Below are 10,826 nucleotides of genomic sequence, written 5' to 3' on the forward strand. Positions count from 1 at the left end.
TCTGACTTGAGTGCTTTCAATCCTCACATTTTATAGCCAAAGGTAAAGAAATTGATGGTCACACTTTCAAAGTTGTTACTTTTTACACAATTCACAGCTGGAGTTTAAAACTTTCACTGCAACATTCTGACATTTGTTTTGATGGTTGACAAGGTGACTCTCCAAGCCCATCCATCTGCCTCTGAAGAAATATCACCCTTTCGCCAACTCCCCTCATGTCTTTCCCGTGCTCTTCTCTCCTTCCCTCGCTTTTGCCGTTTCTATCTTTCATCCTGGGCTGGTTTTCTCTGGCCATAACATCACAGCCCTATGACCAAATGTTGGTGTGAAGAGGGATGAGAGATACTATTTGGCCCTAAAGAGAGTACACAGTGGCAGAATACCTGACCACTGTGACTGACCCAGACTTAAGGAAAGCCTTGTGTAACGAGTCGGTAAGCAAGATCAGGGAGTGAGTGTTTTAATAAATAAAAAAACGAAATACCAAACAAGAAACACACAAAGTATATAGTGACATATATATATATATATATATATATATATATATATAGGGAAGGTAATCAGGGAAGTGATGGAGTCCAGGTGAGTCTGATGAGGTGTTGGTGCACCTAACGATGGTGACAGGTGTGCGCCATAACGAGCAGCCTGGTGACCTAGAGGCCGGAGAGGGCACACACGTGACACTTTGACTATGTACAGACTCAGTGAGCATAGCCTTGCTATTGAGAAAGGCCGCCGTAGGCAGACCTGGCTCTCAAGAGAAGACGGGCTATGTGCACACTGCCCACAAAATGAGGTGGAAACTGAGCTACACTTCCTAACCTCCTGCCCAATGTATGACCATATTAGAGACACATATTTCCCTCAGATTACACAGATCCACAAAGAATTTGAAACAAATCAGATTTTGATAAACTCCCATATCTACTGGGTGAAATAGCACAGTGTGCAATCACAGCAGCAAGATCTGTGACCTGTTGCCACAAGAAAAGGTCAACCAGTGAAGAACAAACACCATTGTAAATACAACCCATATTTATGTTTATTTATTTTCCCTTTTGTACTTCAACCATTTGCACATCGTTACAACACTGTATATATACATAATATGACATGTGTAATGTCTTTATTCTTTTGGAACCTCTGTAATGAGTGTAATGTTAACTGTTCATTTTTATTGTTTATTTCACTGTTGTATATGATCTACTTCACTTGCTTTGGCAGTGTTAACATATGTTTCCCATGCCAATAAAGCCCCTTGAATTGAAAAGAATAATAATAATTTGAGAGAGCACAGGGGGAGGAGAGAGGGGTGACAGGAGACCATGAGCAAACTGACACCTGGGTGAGTGCACCCGCCCCCCCAACCCCCGCCCGTGCTACGCCTCTCTCCCCTCCCTCCCTCTCTCAATTCAATTCAAAGGGTTTTATTGGAATGGGAAACATGATGACATTGCCAAAGCAAGTGAAATAGATAAACAAAATTAAAAGAAACAAGTAAAAAAGTTCCAAAGGAATAGAGACATTTTGTCAATTAAGGTGTGCAGGGTGAATATGTGGTCTGTCGTACGGTAATTTCGTAAAAAGCCAATTTGCTCAGTACATTGTTTTCACTGAATAAATGTTTGAGTCTGCTGTTAAGGATAATGCAGAGGATTTTCCCAAGGTTGCTGTTGACGCATATCCAACGGTAGTTAATTGGGGTCATTTGTCTCCACTTTTGTGGTTTGCGGTGATCAGTCCTTGGATCCAAATATTGGGGAAGATGCCAGAGCTGTAGAGGATGTTAAAGAGTTTAAGTATAGCCGATTGGAATTTGTTGTCTGTATATTTTATTATTTCATTTAGGATTACAACGCCACAGGCCTTTTTGGGTTGGAGGGTTTGTATTTTGTCCTGTAGTTAATTCAATGTAATTGGAGAATCCAGTGGGTTCTGGTAGTCTTTAATAGCTGATTCTAAGATTTGAATTTGTGCATGTATATGTTTTTGATGTTTGTTCTTAGTTATAGAGTCCAAAAGATTGCAAAGTGGTTTATCCATACATCTCCATTTTAGATAGATAACTCTTCGTGTTGTTGTTTGTTTAGTGTGTTCCAGTTTTCTCAGAAGTGGTTAGATGCCATGGATTATTCAATTACATTGAGCTGTTTTCCAACGTGCTGTTCCTTCTTTTTCCGTAGTGTATTTCTGTATTGATTTAGTGATCACAATAGTGAAGGCGTAGTCTCAGGTTTCTGGGTCTCTATGTTTTTAGTTTGTTAGGTTTCTCAATTTCTTTCTTTGTTTTTGGCATTCTTCATCTAACTCTCTCTCTCTCTCTCTCTGCCCTGTCTCCTGTGAAAACTCCACATCCGCTGCCTAGAAGGCCAGCATCCCAGAGTCGCCTCTTCACTGTTAACGTTGAGACTGGTGTTTTGTGTGTACTATTTAATGAAGCTGCCAGTTGAAGACTTGTGAGGCGTCTGTTTCTCAAACCAGACACTCTAATGTACTTGTCCTCTTGCTCAGTTGTGCACCGGGGCCTCCCACTCCTCTTTCTTTTCTGGTTAGATTCAGTTTGCGCTGTTCTGCGAAGGGAGTAGTACACAGCGTTGTACGAGATCTTCAGTTTCTTGGCAATTTCTCACATGGAACAGCCTTCATTTCTCAGAACAATAATAGACTGACGAGTTTCAGAAGAAAGTACTTTGTTTCTGGCATTTTCATCCTGTAATCGAACCCACAAATGCTGATGCTCCAGATACTCAACCAGTCAAAAGAAGACCAGTTGTATTGCTTCTTTAATTAGGACAACAGTTTTCAGCTGTGCTAACACAATTGCAAAAGGGTTTTCTAATGATCAACTAGCCTTTTAAAATGATAAACTTGGATTAGCTAAATTTTTGTCATTTAGCAGATGCTCTTATCCAGAGCGGTTTACAGTAAGTGTATTTATCTTAAGATAGCTAGGTGAGTCAACCACATAGCACACTCAAATATACAGGATGCTAACATTCCATTCCAGCTAAACAATGCATATATAGCATTTTGCAAAAAAACTCATTTTCATACACATCTAAAATCTATTAATTAAAAATCTGTGAACAGTTATATTTTACACACAGATGAAGGTACCCATAAGCAATCATTTGTGATGAAAAGGCACAAATGACGAAGAATTGGTGGATATAGCATTTTGGAAATAAACTCTTCCTTTGTAAAAGAAGACTGTAATGGGGACATTTATGATACAGAAACAGTCCTTGACTTTTTCCAAATTTTGTTGGGTTACAAAGTGGGATTAAAGTGGATTTAATTGTGATTTTTGGTCAACGATCTACACAGCATACTCTGTAATGTCAAAGTGGAAGAAAAATTCTAACATTTATTACAATGTTGAAAAATAAAACAATAATACCTTGATTACATAAGTATTCAACCCCCTGAGACAATACATGTTAGAAACACAATTGTCAGCGATTACAGCTGTGAGTCTTTTGGGGTAAGTCTCTAAGAGCTTTGCACACCTGGATTTTGCAATATTTACCCATTATTATTTACAAATTATTCAAGCTATGTCAAGTTGGTTGTTGATCTTGCCATAGATTTTCAAGCCAATGAATATCAAAACTGAAACTAGGCAACTCAGGAAAATTCTATGTTGTCTTAGCAACATTGTCCTTGTGTTTTAAGTTATTGTCCAGCTGAAAGGTGAATTTGTCTCCCAGTGTCTGTTGCAAGGAAGACTGAACCAGGTTTTCCTCTAGGATTTTGTCTGTGCTTAGCTGAATTATGTTTCTTTTTATTAAAAAAAAATCCCTAGTCCTTGCCAATGACAAGCATGCCCATAACATGATGCAGCCACCAGCATGCTTGAAAATATGAAGAGTGGTACTCAGTGATCTGTTGTGTTGGATTTTCCCTAAACATAATGCTTTGTATTCAGGACAAAAAGTGAATTGATTTGCAAAAATGTTTTACAGTATTACTTTAGTGCCTTGTTGAAAAAAGGATGCATGTTTTGGAATATTGTTTATTCTGTGCAAGCTTCCTTATTTTCCCTCTGTCATTTAGGTTAGTATTGCGGAGTAACTACAATGTTGTTGATCCATCCTCAGTTTTCTCCAATCACAGCCATTAAACGTTGTAACTGTTTTAAAATCACCATTGGCCTTATGGTGAAATTCCTGAGCAGTTTCCTTCCTCTCTAGCAACTGAGTTAGGAAGGATGCCTATATCTTTGTAGTGACTGGGTGTATTGATACACCATTCAAAACCTAATTAATAACTTCATTGTGCTCAAAGGGATATTCAGCGTCTTCTTACCAATCGGTGCCCTTCTTTGTGGATCATTGAAAAAACTCCCTGGTCTTTGTGGTTGAATCTGTGCATGACATGCACTACTCGATTGAGGGACCTTACAGATAATTGTATGTGTGGGTTAGTCATAAAAAAAATATGTTAACCACTATTATTGAACACAGAATGAGTCAATGCAACTGATTATGTGATTTGTTAAGCACATTTTTACTCCTGAATTTATTTAGGCTTGCCATAAAAAAGGGGTTGAATACTTATTGACTAAAGACATTTTTACTTCTGAACTTATTTCGGCTTGCCATAACAAAGGGGTTGAATACTTATTGACTCAAGACATTTCAGCTTTTCATTTTGTATTAATTTTGAAATTTTTCTACAAACAAAATACATTTTGGACATGGGGTATTGTGTGCAGATCTGGGACATAAAATCTCTAATAAATCTAATGTAAATGCAGGCTGTAACATAACAACATGTATAAAAAGTCAAGGGGTGTGAATACTTTCTGATGGTACTGTAACTAAAGTTCATATTCAGTTTAGACACAATGTTTAGCATGTTTGGTGTTTCTTTATTACACTTCATTTCCATTGTTCTGTTTGTGAAACTCAAGGTGCGGGTTGATGGTCATTAGTTTGAGTTGATGGTCACTAGTGTGGGTTGATGGTCACTAGTGGGGGTTGATGGTCATTAGTTTGAGTTGATGGTCACTAGTGGGGGTTGATGGTCACTAGTTTGAGTTGATGGTCACTAGTGTGGGTTGATGGTCACTAGTGGGGGTTGATGGTCATTAGTTTGAGTTGATGGTCACTAGTGTGGGTTGATGGTCACTAGTTTGAGTTGATGGTCACTAGTGTGGGTTGATGGTCACTAGTGGGGGTTGATGGTCACTAGTGGGGGTTGATGGTCACTAGTGGGGGTTGATGGTCACTAGTGGGGGTTGATGGTCATTAGTTTGAGTTGATGGTCACTAGTGTGGGTTGATGGTCACTAGTTTGAGTTGATGGTCACTAGTGTGGGTTGATGGTCACTAGTGTGGGTTGATGGTCACTAGTGGGGGTTGATGGTCACTAGTGGGGGTTGATGGTCACTAGTGTGGGTTGATGGTCACTAGTTTGAGTTGATGGTCACTAGTGTGGGTTGATGGTCACTAGTGGGGGTTGATGGTCACTAGTGTGGGTTGATGGTCACTAGTGTGGGTTGATGGTCACTAGTGTGGGTTGATGGTCACTAGTGGGGGTTGATGGTCACTAGTGGAGGTTGATTGTCACTAGTGTGGGTTGATGTTCATTAGTTTGAGTTGATGGTCACTAGTGTGGATTGATGGTCACTAGTGTGGGTTGATGGTCACTAGTGTGGGTTGACGGTTATTAGTGTGAGTTGATGGTCACTAGTGTGGGTTGATGAAATCTAATTTTATTGGTCACGTACACATATTTAGCAGATGTTTTTGCAGGTGTAGCGAAATGCTAGTGTGAGTTGATGGTCATTAGACTTGATAATGAATGTTATGGATTATTCCCGTATCTGTTGACAGTGATTGACGCAAGAATGGAGGTCCAAGTACAAGGACTGAGGACACACGGATTATTAACTGTTGTATTGATGACATTCTGAACACTGTGTGATTCTGTAGCAGCTGACAAAGTCGTTGCCTTTTTGTTTTGACTTCCTACAAGCCTCTCGGCTGCTGTTTCCAGAACATTTGGTGCTGTCTGATTAAGATATTAAGCTTCTGTCTCCAAGAGGCCAGTTATACATATTCTCTGCTTCAATGCTGGGTGGTGTCTCCCTGTTGCAACTTCTAATAAACAGGATTGATTTTTGATTGACTTCATCTACAACTGCTCTCCTTTTTGTTCACCTGGAAATGTTTATTACACAGGCAAAACATGAATTAGGAGCAGTTCCACTTCACACTGTAGTGACTGAGATGAGTTCCCCCTCACAATGTACAAAACCCTATTGCTCATTATTATCCTACATAACATAAAGGTACATATTGTGAAGAGGGTGTATGTGGTATAAAGTTACACTGTTTAGAACATTCCAGGCTATATTTGGGTATTTATATTGGATCTCAGCGATGATACAGCAGAGGATGTCATTCATTCCAACCCAGCATGCCTCCAAGGTGAAAACTTCACACTGTGTGATGCCCAGACTACACTACTAGACATCCCAGTATTCTGACTGTTGTCTTGTTGTCTGTCCCATAGAGGAATATGTCATTAGGATATTATTTGCTAAGGATGGGAGTTATATACAGCTATTATGGAGCACAGATACAGTATCCGAGCTGACAAGGTTAAAATCTGTCGTTCTGCCCCTGAACAAGGCAGTTAACCCAGTGTTCCTAGGCCGTCATTGTAAATAAAAATTTGTTCTTAACTGAATTGCGTAGTTAAATAAAGGTTACATTTTTTAAAAAGTAAAAATTTGACAGGCAACTGCTGTTGTAAAATGGACTTTATGAAATACATTTGATTAATTGATTGTTTGAGCCTTATATTTCTAAATACTCCGATGGCAGGTAATCAAACAAAAGTAGCAAATGGACCCTCTTTTTGGTGGGGTACCTGCTAGCAGTAGGAGTAGTAGGTTTTTGCAGCAGTAGCCTACCTATCCCAAAACAGATTGTGGTTTTACACTATTTGATCAGAGTATCATGATCTCCCCCTCCTGCACATTTAACAAAGACTATACTCTGCTGCGTTCATATAAATGAGTGCATTTAGTGACCTTATAATATGTGCCTGGACACTGATGTAGCGGTACCCTCAGGCAACATCTAAATCCCATTATTGGTGATCACAGATGCAACTTCATGTCTCCAGGGAGAGAGGGGGTAGGATAGCGTTGCCCGTGGACACTGATCTAAGGCCAGTTTATTATTCTTTCCCTTAATGGTTAAGGTCAATGTTTTGGGAGAAAAGGCTGATCCAAGATCTGTACCTAAAGTCCTTGCTGGATTACGAGCGAAATCATCCATCGTCATATTGACCATCATATCATTGGTGGAAACCTATCTATCCTCTCATCCTTATCTGCCAATCAGAGTGCAGAATTATTTCAGAATACTGTGGCGTATTCATTAAGGAAACCGTTTACCGTTAAAGAACCAAACTAAAGCAAACAGAGCAAAACGAGAGTTTCTATTGGACACATGAAGTTAGGTCTTTCCCCGTTTCGTTATGTTTGCTTCCGTATAAGAAATGTTTTGCAATAGAATTCGCATAATGAATACGCCCCTGATTACAAACACGGAAATACAGTGTAGTTAGAACGACGTCAACGTTGAGTTGCTGATGCAGACGTCAACTATTTGCACGATAGCTGATTTGGTATTCATAGCGAAATTACTCACAATTTAGACACATACCTAGCTATCTAGGTAGTGCACCACATATTCTGTTTTCCGATCTATGGAGTTTTTGCAGTTTCTATCATGGGCGTGCATCGTATTTACAGTCGGGATGTTCTCGACTGGACTGTAAGTTTGACAGCTTTCTGCTGTTCAGAGAAACTATCTGGCTAAGTAGCTAACGTTAGCAAGATACCTGTTCTTTATTGCCAACATCGCAAACTTGGGCAGATACCAAATTCAGTTCTAATTTGCTTATTTGTATTGCATTAAACATAGCTAGCTAACTAGGTGTTGGTTAGTTCTACCCTTATCTCACAATCAAATATTTGCTTAGTTATTCGTTCACTGCCTGAGGCTTGTGTAAATAGAATACTCAGGACAGGTGATAATAAAATGTTTTAGTTCAGTGGCATTCATTTCTTATGCTAGATTTGCAAGCAGGTCTTATAAAAGTGTGTGTGTGTGTGTGTGTGTGTGTGTGTGTGTGTGTGTGTGTGTGTGTGTGTGTGTGTGTGTGTGTGTGTGTGTTATTCAGGACGGACCTGAAGAAGATGAGAGCTTCCAAAAGTGCAGATAACGTCCAGTTCCTCCCCTTCCTCACCACATGCCTCAAGTAAGCTGTGTGTGTGGTGCCTAGGCAACATGCCAGGGACCACTGATCAAACCTGGGTCATCTGCACAAGTCATACTGTGTTAGCCCACTGAGCTAAAGTCTTGTCTGTCTCTAGTAACCTGTATTATGGGATACTGAAGACGGATGGTACTCTGGTCCTGGTTAACACCATAGGAGCCTGTCTACAGTCCCTCTACATCCTCTCCTACTGCCACTACACCAACGACAAGGTGAGTTGACCACAGTGTTTTATAGTCTCTCCTACTGCCACTACACCAACGACAAGGTGAGTTGCCCACAGTGTTTTATAGTCTCTCCTACTGCCACTACAACATGACAAGGTGAGTTGCCCACAGTGTTTTATAGGGTCTCCTACTGACACTACACCATGACAAGGTGAGCTGACCACAGTGTTTTATAGTCTCCTACTGCCACTACACCATGACAAGGTGAGCTGACCACAGTGTTTTATAGTCTCTCCTACTGTCACTACACCATGACAAGGTGAGCTGACCACAGTGTTTTATAGTCTCCTACTGTCACTACACCATGACAAGGTGAGCTGACCACAGTGTTTTATAGTGTCTCCTACTGCCACTACACCATGACAAGGTGAGCTGACCACAGTGTTTTATAGTCTCTCCTACTGTCACTACACCATGACAAGGTGAGCTGACCACAGTGTTTTATAGTCTCCTACTGTCACTACACCATGACAAGGTGAGTTGACCACAGTGTTTTATAGTCTCTCCTACTGACACTACACCATGACAAGGTGAGCTGACCACAGTGTTTTATAGTTTCTCCTACTGCCACTACAACATGACACGGTGAGCTGACCACAGTGTTTTATAGTCTCTCCTACTGTCACTACACCATGACAAGGTGAGTTGACCACAGTGTTTTATAGTCTCTCCTACTGCCACTACACCATGACAAGGTGAGCTGACCACAGTGTTTTATAGTCTCTCCTATTGCCACTACACCATGACAAGGTGAGCTGACCACAGTGTTTTATAGTGTCTCCTACTGCCACTACACCATGACAAGGTGAGCTGACCACAGTGTTTTATAGTCTCTCCTACTGCCACTACACCATGACAAGGTGAGCTGACCACAGTGTTTTATAGTCTCCTACTGCCACTACACCAACGACAAGGTGAGCTGACCACAGTGTTTTATAGTCTCCTACTGCCACTACAACATGACAATGTGAGCTGACCACAGTGTTTTATAGTCTCCTACTGCCACTACACCATGACAAGGTGAGCTGACCACAGTGTTTTATAGTCTCTCCTACTGCCACTATACCATGACAAGGTGAGCTGACCACAGTGTTTTATAGTCTCCTACTGACACTACACCATGACAAGGTGAGCTGACCACAGTGTTTTATAGTCTCTCCTATTGCCACTACACCATGACAAGGTGAGCTGACCACAGTGTTTTATAGTCTCCTACTGCCACTACACCATGACAAGGTGAGTTGACCACAGCGTTTTATAGTCTCCTACTGCCACTACACCAACGACAAGGTGAGCTGACCACAGTGTTTTTTAGTGTCTCCTACTGCCACTACACCATGACAAGGTGAGCTGACCACAGTGTTTTATAGTCTCTCCTACTGACACTACACCATGACAAGGTGAGCTGACCACAGTGTTTTATAGTCTCTCCTATTGCCACTACACCATGACAAGGTGAGCTGACCACAGTGTTTTATAGTCTCCTACTGCCACTACACCATGACAAGGTGAGTTGACCACAGCGTTTTATAGTCTCCTACTGCCACTACACCAACGACAAGGTGAGCTGACCACAGTGTTTTTTAGTGTCTCCTACTGCCGCTACACCATGACAAGGTGAGCTGACCACAGTGTTTTATAGTCTCCTACTGCCAGCTCACCATGACAAGGTGAGCTGACCACAGTGTTTTATAGTGTCTCCTACTGCCACTACACCATGACAAGGTGAGCTGACCACAGTGTTTTATAGTCTCTTCTACTGCCACTACACCATGACAAGGTGAGCTGACCACAGTGTTTTATAGTGTCTTCTACTGCCACTACACCATGACAAGGTGAGCTGACCACAGTGTTTTATAGTCTCCTACTGTCACTACACCATGACAAGGTGAGCTGACCACAGTGTTTTATAGTTACTTATCACATAGATACGGCCAGACCTGAATCCCCCAGTAGTGCATTCGTTTGTCTTAGAGATGGTCTGGTGTTCATTTCTGTAGATATCATAATGATGGTTTATGTAGATATTCAAGGTTTGTTTGCTTTAGTTCATTGTTTGTGTTTTTCCGTTCGGGTTCGAAGTAGACTTTTAGTATATCTGCCCACTGGTTCCCTACTTGAAGCCCAGTTTCAGGGTGTTTGCCAAAATGGTTAAAATTATTATGGGGTCAGTAAACGTGTGTGTGTGTGTGTTCGTTCCAGAGGCGAGTGACCTCTCAGACGTTACTAGCAGGAGGAGTGGTCTGTGGAGGCTGGCTGTACTTCAGTGTTCTCCTGCCTCAGGGAGAGTCTCAGCTGG

General features: G+C 41.1%; 1 protein-coding gene across 1 annotated transcript in view; it reads left to right on the forward strand.

The window, feature by feature from the left end:
• Positions 1 to 7,434: 7,434 nt before the first annotated feature.
• The window catches only part of LOC106574309 (sugar transporter SWEET1), a 12,061-nt gene continuing 8,669 nt past the window's right edge, over positions 7,435 to 10,826 (forward strand). The window contains 4 exon segments of the mRNA XM_045698821.2: positions 7,435 to 7,795; positions 8,205 to 8,282; positions 8,398 to 8,512; positions 10,730 to 10,826. The exon segment at positions 10,730 to 10,826 is cut by the window's right edge and continues 21 nt beyond it. Coding sequence (XP_045554777.1) covers positions 7,728 to 7,795; positions 8,205 to 8,282; positions 8,398 to 8,512; positions 10,730 to 10,826 — 358 coding nt within the window. The 5' untranslated portion in view covers positions 7,435 to 7,727.

The sequence above is a fragment of the Salmo salar genome, chromosome 02 (genome assembly GCF_965601325.2).
Source record: "Salmo salar chromosome 02, fSalSal1, whole genome shotgun sequence".
Classification (NCBI taxonomy): domain Eukaryota; kingdom Metazoa; phylum Chordata; class Actinopteri; order Salmoniformes; family Salmonidae; genus Salmo; species Salmo salar.